Raw genomic sequence first — 26,527 nt, 5'->3', positions numbered from 1 at the left:
GTCTTTCAGGTTTCCTTGAGTTCCAAGGGAGGGTTTTTTGTTGTTGTTATGAAATATCCATTAGCATGTTATTGGTCTGTTTACAAGTGACAGTAAAATTTAGTGAAAGGCTGACAGCCGACTTGGTCATGAAAGCTTTTTAATGACCATGTTTTAGGCGTTTTTTTTGGCATTGCATTTCCATTCCTTTGATGTAATTTCTAACAGTTTTTGAGTCTTTGAAACCTCATTCATGTTCAATATTTTAATTTCAAAAATATCAGTGAGAGACCAGAACATTTTTCTATTCAAACCTGTGGTACTTGCCTGTGTAACAAGGTTGCACAACAGTACAATGATTGCCCAGACACAAAATTGTGTGGTCATGATTTTAAAAAAGGGACTTTTGCTTTTCTTGTCAAAAGCTGAAGGATTTTTTTTTTTTTTTTTTTTTTACCTGATAGCTGTATGTCTTTTTGACATTCAAAAATGCCATCCTGTGGGAACCAAACTGCTTTCTGCTGCAGGAAAGGTTGCCAAGGTTTCCTCTGAGGTTTTTCATTTCTGGCATTCAGAGTCAGGAAGGTTTTGGTACATGATTTCATTTGTGTCAGCCCCAAGGTCTATTTTTTAATCTAAAGTGTACACTAAGGGTTTTTTTTTCATTCTAAGATACTTTTTTAAAATAGCAAATTATAACTAGAACTATAAAAAATACATTTATTGAGCTGTCCTTGTAAAATTTTGCAAAGTTGAGTCTTTAAAACCCAGGAGACATGTACTTTCTAGTGGCAAGACACCTTTTCACTGGCCCAAAATAAATTAAATAAGGGTGTTTAATGTTTTAGCAGTAAAACGGGGGTATATTGAAGCAGTATAGTTTAATCAGACGAATTTAAGAAGATCAAAAGTTCAGACATATTGAATATTCAGTGGATTCAGCATTTTTTCAGATCTAAGAGCAAGGTTTTGCCAGATTTGTTTAATGACCGTTAATTTAATTATGTGTATAGTTTAAAACAAAAACGACTACATCTACATGTGGTCAACCACAGAAACCTGTGGTTCTGAGTAAAGCCACCCAAGCTCAGAAAATGTGAATTAGTGAGACAAGATGAAGCAAACCAGTTGGTAAACACAGCTAATAGTCGGCGATCAGAGTCATATTGCAATACATTGGTTGTTTAGTAGCCCTCAAAGCTTCAGATCTTTTCCTACACAAAAATCCAAAAGACACTAGCAGAGTAAGAAAATATGGTAAGCCTAAAGTCAGTGGGTCTATGTTGGGAGTGTCAAACATAAGGCTCAGGGGCCAGAATCGGTCCAGCAAAGAGTCCAGTCCTGCCTCCCTTTGAAAAACTTGAGGCAAGGCATAAATTTGAGCTTTTTAACTGTATTTCTTTTTCAACTTTTCTTATTGATACAGACGTCCCCCATGGCTGTGCGTACTAAACCAAAGTTTAAACACAAAAACCGAGCACTTTCTGTTAATTAACCAAATCTTTGTTTAATAGTTACAGGCAGTCTGGGCAACAAGCCAGCGGTAATTTTACACATTTATGTTTACAGTTTAATCGTGCTGACAGATTTCCTCCATTTACTATAGTCTTTGTCATGCAGAAAAACTGAAAGGTACAATTGAAAGTGCTCTTCTTTTTCTTATATGAAGGTTTATCAGGGGTGAAATGTGCAGCAAATCCTCTTTACACTGACAAAAAGGGCAGTTTCACTGGTCCATCCCACTCAAGATTAAGATTTGTGCTGATTAGGCTTGACGAATATTGAAAAGGGTTATGAAAATATCAGACTTTGCCTAGATCAAGTCCTTCTTTCTGTTTCATGGCATGCAGAAGTGGTCGTGCTTTGTAAACGCAGTAACAAGGTTGTGGTTCTCCTCAACAGGTGACGTTCATAGCCATAGTGTCCAAAGAAGATTCCCGACTGAAGGAAACCCCCAGCCCCAGGGGCCTGGCAGTGGTCTCCCTAATGCACAGGATGAAGTTTTCAGGTTAAGCCTTGCCAAGGGAGTGTCCATGTCGCTCCCCTCCTCACCTCTGCTGCCTCGGCAGTCCTACATGATGCCCTTGCGCAGTAACAAGCGATCACCAGGTACTGCTTGATTAAATTCAGTGCTTGCTTTTCCCCCTCTACCGTCTAATTCTCTTTCCTAAAAGTTAACTGCATGATGCTTGCCATTTTTCATATTATGAATATTTTTTCAGATCTGTTGTAACCTTTAATGTTCCCAAGTTGAGTGATTTTGGTTATTTTTAGTCTTTCTATTTTTTGAAAACCCATCCAGTCACTTAAAATAGATCACACGTCAGGTTCCTTTGCATAACTGCTGACAGCCATCCAGGAGTGCTAGTACAGATTTTAACATATTTATCTCAAAATATAGAAATTGTGAGCTTTGTCATTCTTGGAAAACTAAGTCACACTGTATCGAAAGTAATGATAGCTGGACCACTCTGGATCCCAGCAGTTACTCTGTGGGCGCAGTCTGTTTACAGAGAGTTGTTTTTTCCACTTCACCCTTGTATTTGATCGCCTTGTGTCGAAGAGGAGGCCTCCTGCGACTTCACTGTGTGTTTACACTTTGCTGGCTGATAATAGGTGTGTGTTTACATTTGATCTAAATCCTCCAAAGCTGCTTCTGTCCATTGCGTTGAGGGCATCTTTGTCAGCGGTTGTGGAGAGCTTCAAAGCCAGGAATACCTAATTGTGGCGGAACTCGTTTTAACCTGAGTCTTTGTATTTTGGAGACTTTGCAAAAGGGAGAGAAATCCTTTAAGTGGCCATTGTGGTCCCCACTCACATGTGGCACTCATCTGTGGGCTATCAAGCCATTGTTTAGAGTGGTTACAGCTTTGATCTATTTAGTGTAAAGATGAGGTGATAGGAAGTTTGTAGGTTGTGAATGTCTCTGTGAAAAAAATAATTGAATAACTGCAGTTTTAAGGGTTGAAGATCGCATCGTATTTCTTTGCATTTCTTAGGAAATCCTGTTTGCTGTAGCATTTTTCACTGTTATGCACATTTTCTGCAATTCTCCCAAATCCCAGTACTGAAATAATCCTGAGACCGCGATGCAGTGCATTATGCAGATGTTCAGTGGAAACTGAAAACAATTGCAAATGTGCTTTCTTGTTTAAAAAACACAAATGCCCTGCGAAGTAGAGTTTTGTTTGTTTAGCTGCCACTCAAGTTAAATGTGTTCATTTTCCTCGGATGACTCAGGATTTGCAATGAGTGCTTGAAATGAATGAGCACAAGGGGATGAAGAGAGCTATGAGGCTGGGTTTGTGAAGGAGAAAATGGCCCAGGGGACAGGGGAAAGGGGACACTCATTAAAAGCATATTCCCTCTTGGGGTGCTCTGAGGCATGAAAAAGGGGGAAAAAGTGGAGGGACAAGATAGGATTTTATGGAGGACCACCAGCAGGAGAGGGCTGGGGGAGGGTCTGTTAATTCTCCTCCACTGTCCTCGCAGATAACTGTGAAAACCCATGGACGAGAATTATTAAACACGCTGCAGGAAGGGTTTCAGCTTTGTGACGATGATGCTGAATTTACCTTTTTGTTGAGTCATCAAGGTGTATATTCATTTAGTACGGATCACTCTTGAAACTAGCACGCGTTCATCTGAGTTACAGTAATCCGTATGCAGATGTTTGTAACAGCAAAGCATGAATTATTGGTAAATTCTGACACAAACATAAAGTTTACAAGCGTCTGGTCCTGTTTAATCAGAGCCAGAGGATGTTTTCATCCAGCAAACACATGTGGAGATCAGTCACTTCACAACAAAGGAACAGTGTTTTGGAAATGTATGCTTGACCTGCAAGTTCACTACAAGATACAATATACAGACGTTTCTTGAAGGCGAGGGGTGTACTGCAAAGTGAGATTACTAATTTACAGCTGTCACCTTAGAAAAAAAAAACAGCAGCACTCAGTGATAAAATTGTTCACTTGGATCAAAATGCTTATTTTAATACTCCCAAAAGTAACAATTTTCTGTAGCATTAGTCTTTTGTCTTATCTGTAAAACTGTTGCTTTTTACTGTTGTATTTTTTGTGTTATTTACATCTTTTTATCACCAAGTTATAACTTCTCTCATTTAAGTAAGGGACACTCATAGGGATCGTTTTGAGCAGAGGAAGAATCACATGACCTGAGAAACACCTATTTTTATATGAGAGTGCAAAGCACTGGAACACAAAGCCTGGCTTGACTGAAAAAAGTAGCTAACCACCGTTGTGATCCCTATTATCTCCAACTGGGGTTTAGGTTTTTTCAAGCTAGCTTGACAAAGAAAGGCAAAGAAAGCCTGACTGTGTTGAACTTCATTTGTAGTGTGTAATATTTCCTGCAGCTTAACATCTCTTACAGAATAAACTGCTTATTATATACAAACTTTGATAGTTCACATGTCATAGATCGGCTTGTAATGGCTATAATCTTCGTTTTGAAGCTAGATATTCATTTTTTCCTCATCAGAAAGTAATAGAAACAATCCACGAAGCTTCTCTAAACAGAGAGAGTTGCTTTTATTCATGTGGCACAACGGTAGTGATTTCATATAACATGGATTATTCAGTGTGTAGAGACGAGATTGATTAGATGTAATAGAAAACAATGTTGCTTCAGACAGGTGAGCCAACACATTTGATCTCCCCTTTTAAAAAATTGCAGTTTCATGTTTTCTGATCGATTTACTAAAAGGGCATAAGGACATGTTCCTATAACTACATAAAAGAGCTTTAAATGGCTATCAACATATAAGTGCCATGTTAAATATAATAAAGCCCGACCTGTTATATTAGGTCCCTTTACATAGTTGACTTGATGCAAAATGTCCCCATTTATTCTTCCTTTTTCTATCACTGTGGGATTGTTTGATTGAGGTCACGAGGAATATTTCCCATATGTATGACCTATATCTGAATACACAACGCTGCCATTTAACTGATTGATTAATCCAGCGATGTTACCTATTAGAAGACTGAAAAGGGCCAGTATATCTAATTTTATTGATACATACATGGTGTGTCTGATAGCAAGGCTTAGTTGCTTAATATGCTCCATCAAAGATCTTCTGCTTTCCTCTGAGAGACATTTCTCTACAAAACAATAACTTGCCAATAGTGGAGAAAAGCAGTTGATTAATTTTTAATGTTGTTTTTTTTTTTTTTTTTTTTTTTAGTGGTGTGAAACTACTCCTGTCAGCTAGTTCAGGTACACCGCATTCATTTATACATGCAGTAAATCCTTAAGTGCATTTTTTCGCACATCTGTTTGGTCTCCCTCCCGTGCTGCACATCAGCGCTGCACGGGCAGGGGAAGTGGTTTCACAGATTCAGAAAGCATTTTGTGGCTGGCCTTCATTTCCTGACACATTGGATAATCTACTGCAGTTTGGAAGGCCCCAGCTAAGTGGTTGTTCTTTTCATGAAAACTTCACAGGGGACAACAGAGAAACATTGAGTTAATTAGGAGTGTGACGGATGCCTGAGCCGCAAAGTCTGGTGGCGTTGAGTGGCACGGCTTTGATCAGCTAAGCCCAGAGCTTAGCCATGAAACACAGCGCTCTGACATGTGTTGTACAGCACCTAGACTTTACTGTGTGTTTAAAGAGCCACTCGCAGGCCCGTGAGGTGATTACGCTCTTTTGAATGTACCTGTCTTGCCTGTATCCCTCTTGTGCTACACGACTGTCTTCTTTTCAGTTTTATTTTTTTAACATGCTGGTTGAGATAGAAAATTGGGTTCAATTTTGTTCTTGGGTTTTCGGGGGAGTTTTTTGTTTGTTTTTGTTTTAGTAGTTATAAATTCTTTGTGCCCCACCTCGTGACATTCTCCTGGGTATCTCCACAGTGACCTCCTCTGGTTATAGAAGGTTATTGTCCCATTTTTGGATTAAAAATCCTAATGGGCTGCTGATTGAGTTACGGGGGAAACCCCTGCACCCTTGTTGCATATGCAGCAGCTTGCAGCATCTCAGTGTTGGTCACAGGAAGTGTTTGAAAAATCATAAATAGCGGCTGAAATATTTTGGTCCCCATGATTTCCACTGAGAGGCTGAGGAATGATTGAGGCTGAGTTGATATGGACGCTCTTGTTGTACGTGCGGTAGCTGTGTGACCTTCCTGTAGGTAGATCCATGCTTTACCTCTTTGTCAGCCTGCACTGGCTCATAAAACAGCTATTCGCATTATTGTATTGCTTTTATGGGCAGTGGATCATTTTAATTGCCAAATATGCACTGTGGTCCCATGGGGATTGTTCTCTGGTAGGCTCTCGCGTGTATCAAAATAGGTTAACTGTTCTGATGGAACGTTGCCTTTTGGGGGCTTAAGGGATGATTAATTTATTGATTAGCTGAGCAGGCCTGCAAATCACCGCCAGAGAGTATGACATGTATTTGGCATAATCTCTCTACCTAGAAAAGCTTGGAGACTCGTTATTTCCTAACATCCATGTGCGAAGGTCACCTTGCTGATACCATTCCTGCTTAGACTCCTTTGTTTTCTCTTTCTCTACTGAGGAACAGTAGCTTTTGGCTTGCCAGACCTCGTCATGTTGCGTGTGTGTGTGTAGGTGGGTGTGTGTTTGTGTAAACTGATGACTTCATTGCTAGTGGTCTGATCCCTTGGCCTCGTTGTTGCTTATCTCCTCTTTATTTCTATTTTGTGGCAGTAGCTGTGCATCAACAGCATCCAGGCTGCTGTCTCTGAGTGGTGGCTAACCGTTTGAGTCATTGTGCAGTGTGTATTTTTTGTTCCTGTTTTGGTTGGTCCCATAACTTTAGCTCTGGCTGTAAGCGATAATAGCTCTACAGGCCACATAAAAATGTTCTGAAGATTATCTTTAACGTCTTTTCCAGAAAGATCTCAAATACCGCAGACATTAGGTAATGGTAATTTTGTAAAACACTTCAGGATGTCTACATAGATTTGCACGTTTTCGCAAAGCCTCATTGATAGGAAGCAGTCATTAACAAGATGTTCAAGTTGTTTCTGGTTTAGCTAAAACCACCTTGTCTAACAGAAGGCTGTTGTTTGCAGTTATACAGCTGCGGATTATTTTGAAACAGTTTTCACATTATTTTCAGCTTAACACAAATAATATTAAAGGAAACATGAAGGCGAGTACAGGTTTGATATATCAGTCTTCTGTCAAGAGGGTAGAAACTCTCTTCAAAGCCAGCTGTAGCCCTTTTGAGGTGAGCTCTCCTGAAGTCAACTCTGGGGTTTTGACAGTTACCAGACAGCCCTGGGGGAATATTGATGCCTTTCCGAGAGCTGAGCTGTAAAAGACCTTGTGAGGCTACAGGGATCCTTTGAAATGTTCTTCTGATGAGCACGCTATGAGAAGCGCTATCCAGTCCTCCACCTGACTGCACTTGACTACACCACAGGTTTAGCTTCTTATCACATGCGGTCTCCTCTTTCTTTCATCTGCAGTGAAATCTCAACTCACCTACTGCCCCAGAAACCAGTGCTGGATAAACTGTCATAGCTTCCTCTGCTGCTCAGTAGTGCTGAGATGTGTGCAAGATGTCGTCGTGTATTATAATAGATTGCCTTTTATGCCACTGTTCCACTACAGATATGGCTCCAGAACACTAGTTGGCAGTAGAGTGTCTGTTCAAGTCGATCCACTCTTAACAGATAAAAGTAGATGGACATGCAAAGGAAGAACTGATGGCACTAAATGGCACAACAACCAGTTGTTGCATGCCGCACTGATGAATTGATTACGACGCTGTTAAGATGAATATCGATTCTTTAAAAAAATAAAATAAAATTTAAAAATTTGACATAGTCCGACATAAATTCGACTAATATCGGCCAGTATATCAGTTAGGCTCTAGTTTGTGGTGTAGATTTAGCACAGAGGCATAAATTCCAGTTAATGCATATTTAAAATCACTTTGTGAAACAGGATATCTGAGAGTGGTGATGATTAAACATGCAGTTGTGTAGTACAATACAAAAATCATATTAACCAGAGAGGACTAATATTTCTGACTGCTAAAAGAAAAAGGAATCACAAGTTTGTGATTTCAGTTCCTAAAGCAAAATGCTTCTAATACTCTATCAGCTTTGTTGGTTGAGATTTTGGTACGAATATTAAAAAGACTATATTATAAAAGACTGGGTGCATTAGACATGGAGTAAACATGCAGAATTCAGAATACCATCTAGCATCATCTTGCCAGCATATATTCGTTTTCGCTTTTGAGTTGAGCTCGTCGTCACATTTGGAGCATAAAGACGAACGTTGTGGGACTGAGTTCATTCTCCTCGGCTGCACAAAGAAGACACACTGTCTCATTGAGAAGTTGAAATGTGAAGAAGTCAGAGTCCATCTTGAAGAATGCTGGGAAAGCTTCTTGATCACTTCCTAGCTATGAACAATCCTCCCTTTCAGTGGTGTTGACTGGACATTGTAAGTTGTTGGTGATAGGTATTTGACAGGCTGGTATGTGTATAAATGTGTGCATGCGCCTGCTGACTGATAGCTTGCTGGTTATGGATTCCTGTGTCTGATAGTGAATACCAACCAGTGGGTGCTCTGCACTCACAGACTGCAGTCTGTATACTTGCTTTTCCCTGCTTGTTTAACATTCATTTATGTCTGTGAAGGTTCTCAGTCATCCAGGTCATCGTAGTCTAAGGAGCTTGGAAAGAAAGGCGTCTGGTCTTCTTTAAGTTGCTTGAAAACGTTTCACCTCTCATCCGAGAAGCTTCTTCAGGAAGCTTCTTCAGTTCGAACTGAACCCCCCCTGGAAATTACGCCCCTGTTGAGGGTGAGCTAAACCTGGCCTGGCAATTTATCTAATATAGCAAATTAAACCGACATAACATGTTTGCCAGTCAACAAATAAGCTTGAAGTAGGGAAATGTGGTCAGTGTGGTCGTATTTGTTCAATGAATAAATTGTTAAATGTATTCTTCAGATTATTTTTTTCAGACTTCAATCATCCAAACAAATAAATGGCACCAACAGCAGAATGAGATGTTTGGCACTGACAGAGAAGATTTAGCAAGTTTTTCATTAGCACAAACTCAACTATGCTGCTCAACCCACAAAGTCATTTTCTTTACAAATGTGGCACCATTGAGGCGAAATAAAAAGGCCAACGGTATGACATTTATTGGCCAGAAACAAATTTCCTTAGTTTCTGTGCTAGTTTTATAGAAGTTTTAAAAAAGGACTGTTCATGTGCGTGGGCTCACATTCATCAAAAGGAGACGCAGGCAAGCTCGTTCTCTTCTTCTAATCAAATAAGGCTTTTGTAAGATGCAAATACCTCAATAACCACGTACTTTGTACTTGGATACACAGTTTTAAAAACAGTTAATAGAAGTATGTGTCTTATTGTGCAGATGAACCTGTTGTGGAGGTTCTTGTTGTTAAGAGCTTTGTTCACTGGTTGTAGACTGAATCACCTGTAACTTCATGGAGTCAAAGAAAGTATTAGTGTGAGATATTACCAGGTACCCTCAGAGGTCTTGTGTAGTCCATATCCTAATGGATCAGATTTATTTATTTCTTTTTGTAATGTGTAGGACTATCATGGTTTTAAGCAGGAATGCCTTTGTGTCAATGTCATAATAATCAACCGAGATACAAAGAAAAAGCACTTTTAACAAGATTTGAAAGGAATGAAGGTCAAATGTTGTCATCCTGCTTCTGTTTTATACATAGTTATATTTGGGTGCTGTTGGCCACATGCTACTTTCCACACCACTCCAGTTTCTTTTTTCTCTCCCTTAGTTGCAGCCTCCTTTTGCACCAGTCTGCTGGTTTTCCCTGCTGTTTTCCGAGGGCATCGGAATGAGATGGCTTCCTTTTGTCCAGGGTTCATGAGGTGTTCTGGATTTGTTGTGTCTAGCTCTGAGATGTGATGTGGAGATATAGCGTAGTTGATAGCTCGGCGATATCGCTCCCTGGAAAAAATCATCACATCCTCCCTTGTTATGATTTCCTGTCAGTTTCTTTTTACAATTAATAAATTTACATTTGTGATTAATCATATACCCTTTGAAATTGATGCAAGTCAGAGTGCAACTCATTTTTGCCTTTCTCTTGTTGTCCTTCATGAGGTCATATATCAAAGGGCTCAATTTCTGTGACCTTCTCACGCCTGTTATAAATGGCAATTGCTTCTTTATCAGTGCGGAGCGTTAATGGAAACCTGTTAAATCTTGAGATGAGATTTTGAACCGAGAGGAAATTCTTCTGTGCCTTGTCTGATGCTCAAAAATGTGAGTCATGCCGGAAGACCTTTTACCATTTCTCTGCATTATCAGCCCTTAGATGTGGCCTAAAATTATCCATGATGGGCAGCCACATGTTTGTCATTTCTTGTGTGGATCCTGTGCTCCTCTTTGTAAACTGAATCTGAACTTGAACATATGGTTTAGATTACTCAAACTATGCCCCTTGTTGTTTTATATGAAATACAGTCAGTGGAACATATTAGCCAGTTCACTTTTCATCCAAGTTATTTACCTGAACTAAGTGTGTGTCTCGCATACAACGCTCTCCGTCCCTGTAGTCCCGTTTTAATTGGAGCCATGTGACTCCCGGGTAATAGGTTGTGCCTGACCATCTGCAGATGAATGGAGGTTTTCAGGATACTCTTTGGCTGTGTCTCCCAAATAACAGGCTGACTTCGATCGCTTTTGTAAATGCTTCACTAACCCAGTCCCTTCAGGCTTTAACCCATCTGTCTGCACAAATCTGTAACATCCCATTGCGTTTGAATGCCAATCCTTAGATTATAGTGCTTTTAAAAGAAAAATCATCATCACCTTTAAAACAGTTTCTTTGCTACATGGGACAGCTTCTGCGCAGCTTCTCTGAATGGACGCTCCATTTGGTTTTGGGCTTTTACTTTGAGTTCTTCTAGTGACAGACGAGAACACCCAGATTGTACATACAGAAGCTCATGCGAGGTATCAAAAGCCACCATTTTTCCACTATGCATTTCAAGTTGCATATCCATAGATGGCACTGTGCATCAAGCAGAAGCGGTTTTATAAATTGCTCCATTTGATTCACAGGAATTGTTTGGGGTTGGGAGTGACTGAATGTGGTAATGTGGAAATCGCAGTCTCTGATCTCCTGTCTGTTCTCTATGTTATGACTGGGGTTACACATACAGTTATCTGATAAGAGCCTGGAGGAGGAGGAGGTTTTACTTGCAGGAGGTCAAGGCCAAAGTAGTTGCAAAGAGTCGGGGCATGCTGTTTTATGGATTTACAGATCTAAATAACACAGTCACCTCCTGTTTTCAGATTTTTTTTTTTTTTTTTTTTTTTTTTTTTTTTTGTGGTTACATTTTTGATCTGCTCTTAAGTCTCGGTAAAATGTGAGTTCCAAGTAGAGAACTTAAAAATGTGTTTTAACCAGTGAATTGGCACTTTTAGGAAAGATCAGTAGGCCTTTGCTGCAGTGCTGCTCCACCAAACTGCATGTTTATTCCCAGCAGGGCTGGTTAAACGGCAGCTTTTACTGGATATCGTTTTTTTTTTTTTTTTTGTGCAAAAGTATAAATGTTGCACAAGCAGCTGCGCATCTATGAGGATGGGTATGCCAGTGGTGTGCAACATTTAAAATTGTTACATTAAATATTCTAATAATTTAGTTCTTTGCATTTCACACATTGTCTTACCTTTTATGGGAAATGGGGTCAGAGTACTGTCATGGTGTGAGTGCAGGGAACAGTGCAGCTAGCCAAAGTCATCGCCTTGTGCTCACAATGACGTTCCTCTAAGGGCTGTTCCATTGTCCCAGATACATCATCAGAGTTGGACACTTTGCGGTCAATCTAACCAAAAGATGCAACTATTGTTGCCACAATAGAAGGACACACTTTCAGATAAAATAATGGGGGGGGGATGCTTTGTCTGTTTGGCAATTTTCTTCTCTTGCATTTCCAACAATGCACGTGTGCGCTTGAGCAAGGATCTTTAGTTCACTTAGAGGCTAATTGTTGTGGTTTCCTGCTGTAGTTTACATTCCCAGAGCCAGCTAGCCGCTTTTTTACCGAGAGTCTCCAGCAATGCAGACAGCATTCTGAGTTGTCAGACAGACCAGAGCTGCTATCAACGCAGGGAGCTGTCTGAGAGTGTGTGAGTGAGTTTTATGTAAGCTACGGAGTGCAGCTAAGCCTGTCCAACTAAGACACCACTACCTCTCATCTCCAGTGCCATCTGGAACATATTAATCCTGTGAGAACTCTCTCTCTGTTTTCCCTCGGTCTCTTCTGCATTTCTTTCCCCCCCCCTCTCTCTCTGTCGGATGCACGCGCTCTCTCACTCTCTCATTCTCCCTGTATCTTCTGTTCGTGCTGGCAGGTCCAGTTAGGAAGCCCAAATATGTAGAGAGCCCTCGCGTGCCTTCTGATGCCATCGTGTCAGCTCGGAGGAAAGCGACCGATAACAAGGAGTCGTCCCACAATGGTGAGTTTTACTTTTGCAAATTTTCTAAATGGCTGTTTTTGCTGGGGTTGAGGGGAAAAGTGCACTTAAAAACTGCCGTAAGAGAAAATTATGCATGTCATTGCCTGGGGTCCTCATTGTTGTCAGTGGCTTTTAAGAGCAGGGCTTTGTTATTTAAGGGTAGCATCAGTTACTGATGACTCAGTTTAAGTACACAGTACATGTGAGCCCCGTGCAAACACTCGGTAGTGCCGTGTTTATTCTAAACTGTGTGTTTAGATTACAGAGGAGTCAGTTTTCCAGTTTGTGGGGACATGTTGTCTGAGCAAAGCGCTGGATTTGCGGATTTCGGGGTATAATGGGGACAGGGGCTTTCATTTCTCAGGAACTATACATGAAAATTCTTGTGCTTCCACATGTTTGTGAGATGTGCTTTCAGCGTTATTACTGCCTATTCTCACTTTTGTTGGGCGTTGTGTTTGTGTTTAGGGGTAATGTTCCCCTAAGTGCTCAGTTTAGATTTCCAGTAGAGAAGACTGGGCTCAAATTCCTCCCATAGGCTTAAGTGGAGATGTAAGATGTGTAATCTTTAGCAAAAGGCAATGCACAAAGAGCGCTCTATTGTTATGCATGGCTCACATAACGTACATAGAATTTAGTAACTCGGCACAGCTGACTGTCGCATACTAAGGCACGAGGGTGTGTCTGACGTTCAACTAACATAGAGCTCAGAGTAGGCTACCAGCAGATAGCAGACAGTAAATAAATATGACCTCGTCAGTTTCCGTACCGTTACTTTTATTTACTAATTACAAAAGAGAGTCCTTGCTTGTGTGACTGAGCAGAAATATATTACTGGATAAGTCCTAAACCAATGTTTTTGAGCACAAATGCAAATGCAGTTCCAAAATCAACACCCTATTTCTTTTCTCAACACCTTTCCACTATTCCCCACGCCTCCTTATCTAATCTTACCCTCTTCCCTCTTCATTGCTTAATGATGCAGTGAAAAAAAAAATGCTCAAGGGGAGGTGATGTTAAACTACTTCAGATCACAGAAAGGACTTGTGTGTTTAGTATGGACTCGTCTTCAGTTTCATGGGAGAATAATATGGCATTTATTTTAGCACACTTTATGTTGTAGATGTGGAAGTTGGCCTTTTTCTTCTTAATAACCATTCAGTAACTTAAAAAATGAAACAGTAAAATCGATTTTTCGTAAAAGCATTAAGGCCCTTTGTTGTGATTGTCAAAATTATGGTCATGTCCTTCCTTTTATCTTCAGTTATTCATAAGTGTGTTTAGATCTTGGCTGTAGATTTCCTGGCCACAGCTTAAAGGTGCACATGTGTATATGAACACCCCACACTTCAGTTCATGCAAGAACAAAAACCTTTAATAAAGTCTAAGTATGTCTGTGGACCACTGTGAGAAAACTTCTTCCAGAGATCTGCATGTTTCCAGGAGCGCAGTGAATCTCAATATGTTTTAAAAAGGACGAAGTTTGGCGCCATCTGGATGCTTCCTTGAACGGGCTCTCCCACCAGTCTTGGACACTGAGCGTGAAGGGTCTTCTTCAGGTCATTTGGCAAAACCCACAGAGCTTCAGCAGTCCTCTGCAGAGATCGAGGGGGGAAAGGATGACCGTCTTAGCCGCATTTCATCAATAAGGCCTTTATTGTAGAGCAGCTGCACTTTGAGCAAAGGCATGACAGCCTATTTGGAGCTTGTCAAATGGCATTTAAAAGACTCTGAGAGCACGAGGAGAAAGATTCTCCTGTCTGACAAAACAGACACTGAAATCGTTACGGAGAACTCTGAGCACTGCCTGCCGAACATAATCCACAATCAACACCCCATCGGGCACTGTTCATCAGCAGACAAATACCTTCCGTGTGGTTAAGCATGAAGGTGGCAGCATCAGATTAGATTGGGTGTTCCTGTTAGTGGCAGGGGCAAGAAGAGCTGAGGAAGGTATGAATGCCAGAAGCGGGCACCAGAGACTCAAAGTACATCCTTTCGGCACATCGATGAGACGAGATGAACCTTTTGATGCTTCCAAACCATAAACAGTATTAAAGATGGATGTGTTCTTGCAGTTCTTGAACTTATCAAAGTCATCCACAGAGGACAAAACTGGTGTAAAGAAATGGGGTCTATAGGAATTGACTCTCATTTGAAGCAGTGCTAGAGGAACTACACTTTCTTTCTCTTCCACAGCTTTTCAGCTCCAGAGGTTGCCCCTCATTCCAGATGCTGAGCTTTAATGTGTTTGTAATATCTCGTAATAGAGTTCTCTCAGAAGTGGATGTGATGCTTGTGGAGTGAAACTATAGCATAATGCTAGGATTAGATAAGGAAGTTGGACATTTTGTTTATTGGCTTATTGGGATTCATTTGCGTAGTTGTAAAACTGATATTGCTCTGCTGTCTTAAAACGAATCAGAAATATGCTGAACTTTTTAAAGCCTTATTTTTTTTTAAGTTGTCTGTATATTATATACACCCTGGTAAGCATTTGACACTTAGGGAATAAGCCCATTAACATTAAAAAAATGTAGTTGTTTTCTGCAGCACAGATAATATACTCAATACAAGTACTGAATAATGGGTTGAAGACTTTCAAGAGTTTGTTGTTTTTAGGACCCGGTTTTGAATATAATTTAATTGAAATGCATATTAATGACAAAAATACACATTTTAACCATTAAAAAAACATCTGTGATGCAATAACAGATGAAAAACTGTGATAGGGCTTTCTGTACTGAAGCTGTTATCTCATGCATGTGGCAGATGTACATGTGCAGGCCTCCAAACTATCTTTTTGCTACTAGATATACATGTATAGAATCATTTTACTGCAAGAAATGAGTTACAACTATCCGATAATTTAACTAAATTTTGCATTATGTTATTTTTTGGGTCTGCTCCCAGTGATAGAGATGATAGAGATCTGGTCAGTTTCTGACAAATTAGAAATGACTGCTTCTAGGACACTGCCCAGTCGTATGTAGTTTATTTTTATTGCACCACATACAACTGTTGGTATAAAAGCTCCCAGGCATTTAAGGCATTTCTGTCTTATTCTGTTCTCTGAGAGTGATTTTTTTTTTTTTTTTTTTTTTATATAAATGTTTTTCAGCTGAAGAAATAACCAGTCCGTTTTAAGGTCAGACATCTACTTACTTCTTCCCTTTGTTTGTTCTGCGCACAATTATTCAGTAAATACTGCAGACAATCAGCTGATAGGAAAGAAGAAACTTTCCATCGGGTTCTTCTCGCAGCCGTAGTTGGCAGGTTAAAAAATGTTATAGCTGAGAAATTATAAGAATATAACAGCTCATCACCTAATCGTGCATAATCAGGCACTAATGGTGGCTAATTCTGATAGCCCAGATGCAGCAGAGTGAGGCTCACTTACAGTCTTTTGAATACTTTCTCCCATGTGGACAGAATCATGCATATGCACCATGGGTCACATGTGACAAGGACATTACCCACTATTGCTTTTTTTTTTTTTTTTTTTTTTAAAACAGAGCATCTTTCAGCTTGTGTTGTCCTCTACTTCAGACAGAGTAAACTGTTGAAGCAGCATGAGACAACTTCATTGCTTTAATAACAAGGTCAGCATCACATTGTTGAGAGACTGCTGGAATAATGGAGTTTTGCAGGATGAAGACTGTGTGTCATTTACAGCACAAATAAAGTGGGAGCTCTGAAGAGGGGCTTTTACTGAAGGACGCCTGTCCTGAGTGTCCAGAACCACGTCCACATCTGTAGACAGAGACAAGTCTTTAGTGCTGCTGAGGCTGATTTTCAAAAAAGTTGAATGTAATTTTCTTTTGACAGTTTTTAATGCAGCGTGAGTTTTGTCCCTGTGTTGCATGGTTACTTCACTTGTTCGTCTTTTGGGTCGGGCTCAAAGCGTTGTCATTTTTCATGCTCTGCATTGTGGCTGAGCAGGATGGGCTGCAGGCTAAGAAAGGAAACATGCTTTTGACCTACTCAGGAGTCATCTCGCATGGCACTGTCTTTGAGAAAGGGTTATGTTTCCTGTGCCTGCGTGTAACTGCAGAGGGTATTTTTATTTTGCCCGAGTGTCCGCAGTTGCCTTTGTCTTTGTTTATGTATGTGTGTGTTTGCATGCTTGAGTGTGTTTGCAACAGGCAGCCAACAGTCTGGTTGACAGAATTGTTTCAGCTGTGCTCTCGGAGTCCCGTCTCTGTCTCAGTCAGTCAAGACTGAACCGCAGGTCCTGTCCTCTCCTACAATTATGTCTCTCTTCAAATCCCTCATTTTACAACTCCAGTAAGACCAGTGTCCGAACACTTAACACCTGTTTGTTCATGTATTTATTATCTTGTCAGTGTTAAAACAATGGTCAGGCTTATTTGGCTAAGAATTATGTGAATTTGCACCTCCTAAACCATCTGGTTATAATATTAAGTTTGCTCCATTTTAAAATAAAACAGTAGTAATCTTAGTCTCGTTTCATCTGCACTGTGTGTGTTACTCATTTGTTAACACTTTCTGGAGGCTGTGTCACCCTTTGTGGTGCTCTTTGCACTCTATTATTACTAAACCAATAAATCCCAGCTTATGCAGTGGCTAAATTTAATCAATTATGAATACGCTCGTGAAATTGTATAATCATGGCCAATTGTTCCCAGTTCATAATGATATTCAGCCTGTCATTGTTCATAATTTGCTCTTCAGGAGAATAGTAACTTTGAGGCAGCAGAAATTAATGCGATGTGATTTTTGTTTTGGCTGGCACAGAGTGATAGTTTTGCGCGTTTCTGTAGCCAATCATGTTAATTGTTCATTCACTCTTTAGCTTTTTGATTAAAATCACCTTTTCACCGTATTTTTATTTTTTATTTTTCCTGCGCTAAATCGTAAAGCTTGATTAGGGTGGTCTGCTCATCTCTGCAGGATCTTTACAGCACAATCTCTTTGGCCCAAGGGGCTGAATCGCCATGTGAGGAAGCTTCAGCTCTGTTGGTCTAATAGTTAATGAAATGCCATCTGTATCTGCCATTGCAGCAACATTAATAACAGCTGGCGTATGGTGTCCAGCTGAGATGCCAGTCACACTATGATTACTACCTCTATGCCGTCTCCCACCCCAGATACGCTGTTATCTATAGTCTTGATCTCATGTAATGTCTCGCTGGACGCTCCATCTGCGCCTGCAGCAGATTCTAACTCTGGAATGTGCAATAAGACCACTCAACTTGCTTCAGGGGGGCACGTCACCTTGTACTCCTGAACTCAAATGGGGAAGCAGGATGCATGTTCTCATTGAGGGTTCATTAAACGGGCTCCACTGTTGTGGTAATGAAACTCCAGCTGCTAATGAGCACCGGCTGGATTGTTTTCTTGGCAGCGAGTGAGCTAAGGCAGCTCCGCAGATCCAGTCTGTTCTACTGATTCTCCCCCCCCCCCCCCCCCCCCCCCCCCCAAATTCCTCTGCTTCTCCTCCTCCTCCTTCAGTCTTCATTCTTCTATCAGGGAACCACACGGCTGCTATTTCACACCTGCTCATAAACTTCCTCCGGCAGCAGATAACGATGTTGTTTTGTTTTTGCCTCCATTTGCTGTACAGTTACCGGAATAACAAAGTGGTTCCAGCTACATCCCTGGTTTTCCATAACTCCAGGGTAGCGTAAAAAGTAAAGGACAAATCTGATGCTTTACCTAGAACAGGGAGGGTTTTCTTCGGCTAGCCATTTTACTTATTATCTGCCTTCCATTTAGATAAATAAAACTATTTGCCCTGACGTGTAACTGACAAAAATGTCAGCTGTCATATGACTGGAGACCTAGTGTGGCTCCCCTTTTGTACATAAAATCATAAACTTAGATGAGGTCCGTCTAGGTGGTACCAATTAATAAACTAGGTTAATAAAGTCGAGAAGAGTTAATAACAGTCTTGAGAGTAATGTTCCTGACTGACTACAGGCATCATTTGTGGATGTGATATTAGAGCCAGTGTGAAATTACTGGATATTTGCTATATTACAGCCAGTTTTATTCCATCTCACCAACTATTTTACATCTAGGCACTCTATAGCCTTGTTAGAAAAGTTAGAACTTGGACTCTCCTAATAGCTTTTTATTTTCTTTGTATATACAGACTTCCAATTAGGACTGTAGTGTAATGTAGTGTGAAGAGGTCCCATCCACTGGATTACCCCAAAGCCTTTTTAAATTCTCCCTTAAAGTACCGTAGAGTTGATGGAATAAATAAAATGTGCGTGTTTGAGGTGTGTGTGTGTGTGTGTGTGTAATGATAATTGAATGTGAATAATTGGTTCCTGCTCTAATTATTTGTTATATTTTAAAGTTGTTGTTGTTGTTGTTGTTTTTTTTTAAAGCACATTTGTCACCCTAGAGTTAGACTACTCCTGTAATGTGGGATTATTAGGGTGTTGCCGAGGTCTGCAAATTGTTTCACTCTTCTAGGATCTCATTATTGGAATATTATAGCACTCTGAAACAAATTAGCTAATTATCATTTTGTTTACCTCTTTCCAAAGGTTTTTCTTGCCTTTGCACCTAAGTTATAATTGGCAGAGCTTAGTGATTATTAAAAGTGTCCTGATAGATAGATAACCTGTATTACTCTGGCACTTATCTTTAAAAACACATTTATTTGACCTTTCAATTACTGATTTATACCGATCAGACATAACATTATGTCCACCAGCCTAACACTGTGTTGCTCCCCCTTTTACTGCCTAAACCACTGAGGGATGGACTTTGCAAAGGTGTTCTTTGGTATCTGGGACTCAGATGTTAGCAAAAGATCCTTTAAGTACTTTAAGTTGCGAGGTTTGGCCTCCATGGATCAGACTTGTTTGTCCAGCAAATCCCACAGATGCTCGATTGGATTGAGATCTGAGGAATTTAAAGGCCAAGTTAACACCTTAAACTTTGCTGTGCTCCTCAAACCATTCCTGAAGCATTTTTGCCTTGTGGCGGGGGCCCATTATCCTGCCATCAGGGAATATGATTTCCATGAAAGGGTGGTCTGCCTCTCTTGGCTCGCCTTCTTCCCATAGTGCATCCTGGTGCCAGGTGTTCCCCAGGTAAATGGCGCAAATGGTCATCCACTTGCCCATGTTTCGTGCTTTTTACACATTAACTTTGACGACAGAATGTTCACTTGCTCCCTGATATCGCCCACCCACTAACCACGACGAAGAGGTAATCTGTGTTATTCATTCCACCTGTCAGTGGTCATAATGCTATGTCTGATTGTGCCATGTTGGCATATTTCTGTAAGGAGGAGGAGAAAAGAATAACTCGTCTATATATTTGTACATCTTCAGTATGTATTTGGGATACATGTGTGGTTAACCTGGTGTACCCAAATAACAAAACCAAGCAAAAGAGCATTAACACGACACAAGACCATACATAACATTTGAAAATAGCAAAGAAGACTAGCAACAGTCCAGTTATCTTCTAATTATATCAACTTGACACGGAAATCAGAAGAACTCTGCTGCTGAACGCATTTAAATAATTAAGTCATAGCAGTATGTTTTCCTTGAGAATCTGCCAAACCACATTTTGACCTTCTAAACTATCCATCCATCCATTCGCTTCCGCTTATCCTTTTCAGGGTCGCGGGGGGCGCTGGAGCCTATCCCAGCTGTCATAGGGCGAAATTCTTCTAAACCTTCTAAACTAGTCAGTAAAAAGTCCTTTGTGAATTCAATAAGCTTCATGACATAATTAACAATGAGATGCAAAAATTGTCTGTGTTTCACGGATTTTAAGTATCTCAAATTGAAAACCTTTGGCAGGGGTCACAGAGGATGTGAACCAGGAGTTATTTTGCTCTACACTTGCTGTCAGAGTAGAATGGAGCGGTTGTCAGATTTCTCACTACTGCCTGGGATCACTTTCCTCAGGTGTGCCGTGCCACCAGTTTCTCATTATCTCATAACATTACTTCATGTTTTTGCATTCTTCCTCTCCTCATTATTTTACAGATACTACAGTAACACTCAAATGAGCTGAATTCTGGATTGTTACTGAACAGGAGATGTTAATTAACTTCAGCTAGTATCTAAGTGCATCCTACAGCTGTCACAACAGTCCACTGCCTGAACGTTAAAGATATTTACTGGTGTTGGCCAGAGGGGCCGATGGCGCGACATGGCAGCCTCTCTTCTGTCAGTCTGCCCCAGGGCAGCTGTGGCTACAACCGTAGCTTGCCTTCACCAGTGTGTGAATGCGAGACTGAATGAATAGTGGCATTGTAAAGCGCTTTGGGTGCCTTGAAAAGCGCTATATAAATCCAAACCATTATCATTATTATTATTATTTCATGTGAAATGAATGGGAAATAATCAGTAGTAACAGTGGTTATTTAAGTACTTATTATGCCTCCAATAACATTTCAGGTTTATTTATTTAGTGTCAGCTCATTGAGACTCTAGAGCATGGGTGGGCAACTCCAGGCCTCGAGGGTCGGTGTCCCTGCAGGCTTTAGATGTGTCCTTGAACCAACACAGCTGATTTAAATGGCTAAATTAGTTCCTCACCATGTCCTGAAGTTCTCCAGAGGCCTGGTAACGAACTAATCATGTGATTCAGGTGTGTTGACCCAAGGTGAGATCTAAAACCTGCAGGACACCAGCCCTCGGGGCCTGGGATTGCCCACCCCTGCTCTAGAGTATATCACGCTAAAGGAAACGGCTGTCCTGTAAGGCTGTAGTTGCTGTCACGTTAGAGCCATTGGAGAATGTAGTTTATAACGGAAAGGTGGCTCATTGCATCCATGAGCAGGCTTGACAAATCAGGAAGAAAAACCAGTGGCACAGCTGAGATGCCCTGCAGCAAGACACCCAGCAACAGATAGTACTTCCCCGTAGCTTATAGTTGAGCAAGTAAGGGCAAAACAGCACATCCGCCGTTTTTTCTTTTCACGAGCTGCATCAAATTGTTTTGGGATTTTTTGTTTTTTGCCTGCCTGTCACATTCGTTGACATTTTTTCGTGTATCCATGTATTCGTCTGTCACTTTGTCAATGGTTAATTGACAAAATGTTGAGCATGATGAATAGGTGGTGATGACAACTATGAAAATGAAATGGAGCTGGGATTTCCTGTTTCGTATTTAGAATGAAAAGTGAGTAAAAGAGGCCATTCAACTAGAATCCATTTAAAAGTTGTTGACACGCTAGTGTAATCAGCAAACCTTCAGCTTTATTAATGCAGTAAATGTGATATGTTTATGTTTTTTCATAGATGCATGCACATGATGGACGATGTTAAAACGCGCTCGCAAAGTGAAGGTTTTGTGTCAAGCTGTGGGTGAAGTTGGCTGTGCAAGTAAACAATTTTTTGGCACAGCGTATTGATTTTTCCAGAGAGACCACGGGTTAAAAGGGGTTTTATTGATTTGGCCCGTGAAGTTTTTATTTGTATGTGCTATGTCGTATCATTATGTCAGTCTTTCTGTCTCTTATGATGTATTCATGTCAGGTCTTTAACAACCCCGGCGCCATTCTGGAGCTGCTGATTGGTCCTCAGAGGCGCGTGGTTTTAAGTGGCTTTGAAGAACCTGTGATGGAGTGGTCTTGTCAGGGCAAAGTAATAAAGAGCCGGGTGATCGATTTAATCCAATGACGGAAAAGAAAAAGTTGCGAAGGAAAAACTGAGTCAACAAACAGGATTAGTTTCTGCACTATATTGTGGTTACGAGAAAACTTTGTAAACCCTTTGGAATTGCCGGAGTTTCAGCGTTGGTCACTCATAACATGTACTCTGTTCTTCATCTCACAGTTATGGACAAACAATCTCACTAAACTAAAAAGCACACACGCACTCTAACAGCTGTGCTTTTCATGTCTGTATTAAATACACGAGAGTAATCATTCACATTGCCGGGAAAAAGAGCAAGAGAAAAAGGGACGATGTGCCATGAACGAGGCAAAAGTCAAGAGATTTGGCCAAAACAATGCTAAACATCTCATTTGGATTTGTTTCTACACACCAGCAACCAAAACCTCATCTGAAGTGTTAAGCATGCTGGAGAGAACATTTTGGTTTGGGGCTGTTTTGCTACTTCAGGGCAGGAAACCTTTGGAGCGATCGAGGCAACAACGAATTTAAAATTGTATGAGGAAATTATACAGGAGAATGTCGGGGGAGAAGCGTAGGAGATATTGGATTATGCAACAAGTCAGTGACCCTAAGCATACAAGAAAATCAATAACAAGAAGGTTAGAAAAAAATATATATTTTACAATAACAAAGTCAGGGTCTTGACCTTATCCCATGAGACAGATGAGTGCTGCATGACCTGAAGGCGGCTGATCAATGACAGCATATATTGATAGACTGAACCATTTTTTGTTGGTAGCGATGATCCAAAATTGGTCATCGTTATTCATCTGGAAATTTCTGATGGAGGTTGTTGCTGCCCAGGGAGATCCTACATGTTACTAAATTGATGAGTTTTTCCTCAAGTTTAAGTCTCTGACTGATTGATTAAGCTGGTTTGACAGATGTATGTCTGCAATTATGAGTAAAAATCAAACCAGATTTTATGAGAAATTAATTAGATCCTATCGATTCCAAAAAGAAGCTACTTTCGGTTCCTACCGTAATCGCAAGGGGTTACCACAAGGGTTTGTATTTAAACAAAGGAACTTGTGTCTCCTCCTGGAATTGACCCGAGGATCTCTCGCAGTCCACAGCTTACATCATTAAAGCCAGAGCTCACAAAATACAGTTTTGCCTTTTTTTTTCTTTTTTTTCAGCAGCCAAACAATGTTGCACTAATCTCCAGAAGGCAAAGATTTCAACTATGTTTCACAGTCGTTTTCTCTGGCATGTTTCTAGTTGCCTCACATGGTTTGCACCTGTAAAGCTGTTAGTCTCGTAGCATCTTATTCTTAGCTGTTGTGGATCTGTGTTGATAGCCACTATAAAAGCAAAAGACAAGACTCTGACAGGCTAATAATAAAAAAATCAACAACCTGTCACTGCCTGCTAATGTACAGTAGCCATAAATGTGTGATATGCAAGGTGCCCCCTTTTAAAGACCCCAGACCCATTACCATTTTATTGCCAAATGATTAATATCTGTAACCATCTACTAAAAGTTGATGAAGCGCATTCAATATGTGGATGCATGCTTGAAATTATTCGACCACAACAGGCTCTCAGCATTGATGATACCCGTTCAGAGTGGGGTTATCAAGTTGAATTGTGGATGTGGGAAATGATCTTGTATGTTATTTTCTTTACACTTGATAATATTGCTGGGTGAAGGCTCAGAATTGACTTATATAATCATTGCGATGTGCATTCAGGACTGAGCGGCGTCTTTGCCTGAGCGATTGTAAAAGGCTCCCCTCGAGCATTTAAATGAGCTGGGTGACATTCCCTATTAACAATGGATTTTCAATGCATAGCGTTCCCACTTCATGGCATTTGCAATGGAGATGGGGTGATGCGAGTACAGCACGCATTAGGTTAGCATTCTTTGTCTGCTACTATGTGGGCAAAAGCTTGAATTTATTCAGTATAGAACTTGTAGGCTTGTGGGATAAGAGAATTTTTATTTATATTCATTTATTTATTTATTTTAAGGCTTGTAGAATGTTTAAGTTTTTCTAAATTCAAAGTAGTTCTAAAGGACAGAGCAACTTCTCCTGAAGGCAGTGCCAATAAATAAATGTATAATAAAATAAATAAATGCATAAAAGATACACTTTAAAAAAGACAACCCGGTGGGCAGATGTGTCAAGGGGGGTAACATAAATCTTCTGCACAGCCTAAAGTTATGGATACTGTATGAACTCGTCTGGCAGTACTTGCGATGCATATATATCTTGTTTAACACGTTTTGTTCTTGGCTGAAGGAGGCAGGCACGCGACTAAAGTGCCAGGCCATAAGGGCTAATTCGGTTTCGTACCGAAGCCTTTGATAAATTGCTGGCATGGGGTGTTCTTTGACTAAATCCTTCTTGTAGTTACAGTAACACCAGCTGCTTGCATTTTAATTATGATTACATTTCCAGGGAAATTCAAGAAACTTTAGCGTTTATTAAATCTGTATTCGATCTGTTGCTGCGGTTTGTGCATTTTCCTTAATTGGGCACGCTTTGCATGTCTGGAGTAAAAGGTTAGCCTCTTCTCAATGATAAAAAGCCAATCCAGCTAATGAATTAGAAGTAGTCATTACTTACTTTATTGATTAATCTACTGATGATTTAAAAAGAAAAAAGTGAATTGTTTAACATGTCAAGAACAGTGAAAACTGTCGCAAATTTGCAGAATTTGGGTTCATTTCTTCAGGAAACTTATTTTGTTTCACTGAGGTGAAGCAGGATCATGACATCATTGAGTTTTTAGGAAAACAATGAACGCTCACTGAAGGAGCTGATTATTTTTCTAAGCAGTAAAGAGTTCCTCTAGTTAAGTATGTAGTGGGTATGACTTCAGGATTGTGTGACTGTTTATAAGGCTCAGTGCTTGAACTTCAAACGAGATAGAGAGAGATTGAATTTAGGGCGTTTATTGCCAGCCCCACACTTCACTGATTAGGCCTTTTTCCAGTTTTATTTTGGGTTGCATGACCCAGTAATTTCACCAGGTTGGAGAACTGTATGACCTTTTGATTGCAAGACTGGCTATTATGACAATTTATTTACTTTAACAGGTAATGCATTATCTGTGTATTGGCATTTGTATGCTATTTGCATGCCAATGGTGTTTGTCTGGTGGTCTGATTTTGACTTGACTCGGGCTTGGCAGCACATTATGCCACAGGACTTGTTTGTGTTTAATCAGATTCACGGTCAACATTATTAATAGCTGCGGAAGAATGGAGGTAAAGGAGAAAATGAAGTAGAGGAGGAGAAAGAGGTGCTGCCAGAGAGATGAATAATAAGCTTTTTGTATCTCGGACATTCTCACTCTTTCTCCCGACATCTTCATCATCAGTGTATGCTTGCCTTTTTGACATCACTAGATTGCAACATCCACATTTGAGTTGCTATCCACAATGGATTTTAGACGATAAACCCAGTATTTTGCATATACTGTTATTATTTATCTGCCTGGTTTTTGGTTTAATATGTAAAAAAAAAAAAAGGTCTGTTTGTGTAAACAGAAAGGTGATTACAAGTTGTCTCTTCCTTGTTGATGGCATCCCAAGCTTGAAATTGCAATCTAAAGTAATTTTAAGGCTTGAGAATGAAGACCACAGACAGTTCAAGTTGTGTTGCAGGAAGCAGAGGTCCACTCATTGATATTCAGAGGCTCTATAAGTGAGAGCTGTAAACAACCCGAAAGCCCTGGAATTGGCGCTCGAGGCATGTTGTAGGGCGCGTACTCACTCACTCACTCACTCACACCCAGTCTCTGCTTTCTTACAATGCTGGATATTCACATGTATTCACTTTCTTTTAGAACACTCACACACCAGCCGTGGCCGCACACGCTCACTCTCTCTTTCCTCTCTTTCTCGCACTCTTGCTCTCTTTCCTCACCTTCTCTGGGTCTGCACCACATCAGCAGCAGCTGGGAGAGTGCAGCATAGCATTTCAGAGCAGTGTTGAGGACGGCAGGGCCAGCAGCGTGGCCTTGTGTGGGGCATCCAGTGTAGAGAGGGAATCTGCCTGCTAGTGTTAAGCATTTCTCTCTCTCTCTTTCTCTCTCTCTCTCTCTCTCTCTCCCTCTCTCTCTCATATCTGTAGATCTGCAAGCGGAGAAACAGCCAAGCTCCTCCTCCCCTGCCACTCAGGAACTGATGACAAGACTGGGCTTTTTACTGGGAGAAGGGATCCCGGGTACGGCACGCATACCTATGGACGACAAGAATGAAAAGAAGGTATTTCATTTTCTCCCTCCCCTCCAGCTCCTCACCGCACTACCAACAGCAGCTGCTGCCATCGCTGCAGCACACACAGAGAGATAGAGGACAGAGAGAAAGCACAAGGGGAGAAGCTAGTTGTGACAGTGTTTCACTTGAATGGATTTTTTTTCTTTTCCTCTTTTTTTTTTTTTTTTTTTTTTTTTGCAGCTTGATTTTTTTTTTTTTCCCCCGTGTTCGTT

The 26,527-nt window shown here is 40.6% G+C and overlaps 1 protein-coding gene across 2 annotated transcripts in view; it reads left to right on the top strand.

Moving 5' to 3' along the window:
• Positions 1–26,527, top strand: part of LOC146690922 (protein TANC1-like) — a 113,740-nt gene that overhangs the window by 31,706 nt on the left and 55,507 nt on the right. For both annotated transcript variants that reach the window (XM_085434105.1, XM_085434104.1), the window contains exons 3-5: positions 1,882–2,088; positions 12,357–12,461; positions 26,170–26,303. In XM_085434105.1, coding sequence (XP_085290231.1) covers positions 1,882–2,088; positions 12,357–12,461; positions 26,170–26,303 — 446 coding nt within the window. The remainder of the gene's footprint in view (positions 1–1,881; positions 2,089–12,356; positions 12,462–26,169; positions 26,304–26,527) is intronic.

The sequence above is a fragment of the Copadichromis virginalis genome, linkage group LG16 (genome assembly GCF_057382275.1).
Source record: "Copadichromis virginalis isolate Kocher_CV1m ecotype Utaka linkage group LG16, C_Virginalis_male_GT1.1, whole genome shotgun sequence".
In the NCBI taxonomy this organism is placed as follows: Eukaryota; Metazoa; Chordata; class Actinopteri; order Cichliformes; family Cichlidae; genus Copadichromis; species Copadichromis virginalis.
This window is presented reverse-complemented; position numbering and strand designations above follow the sequence as displayed.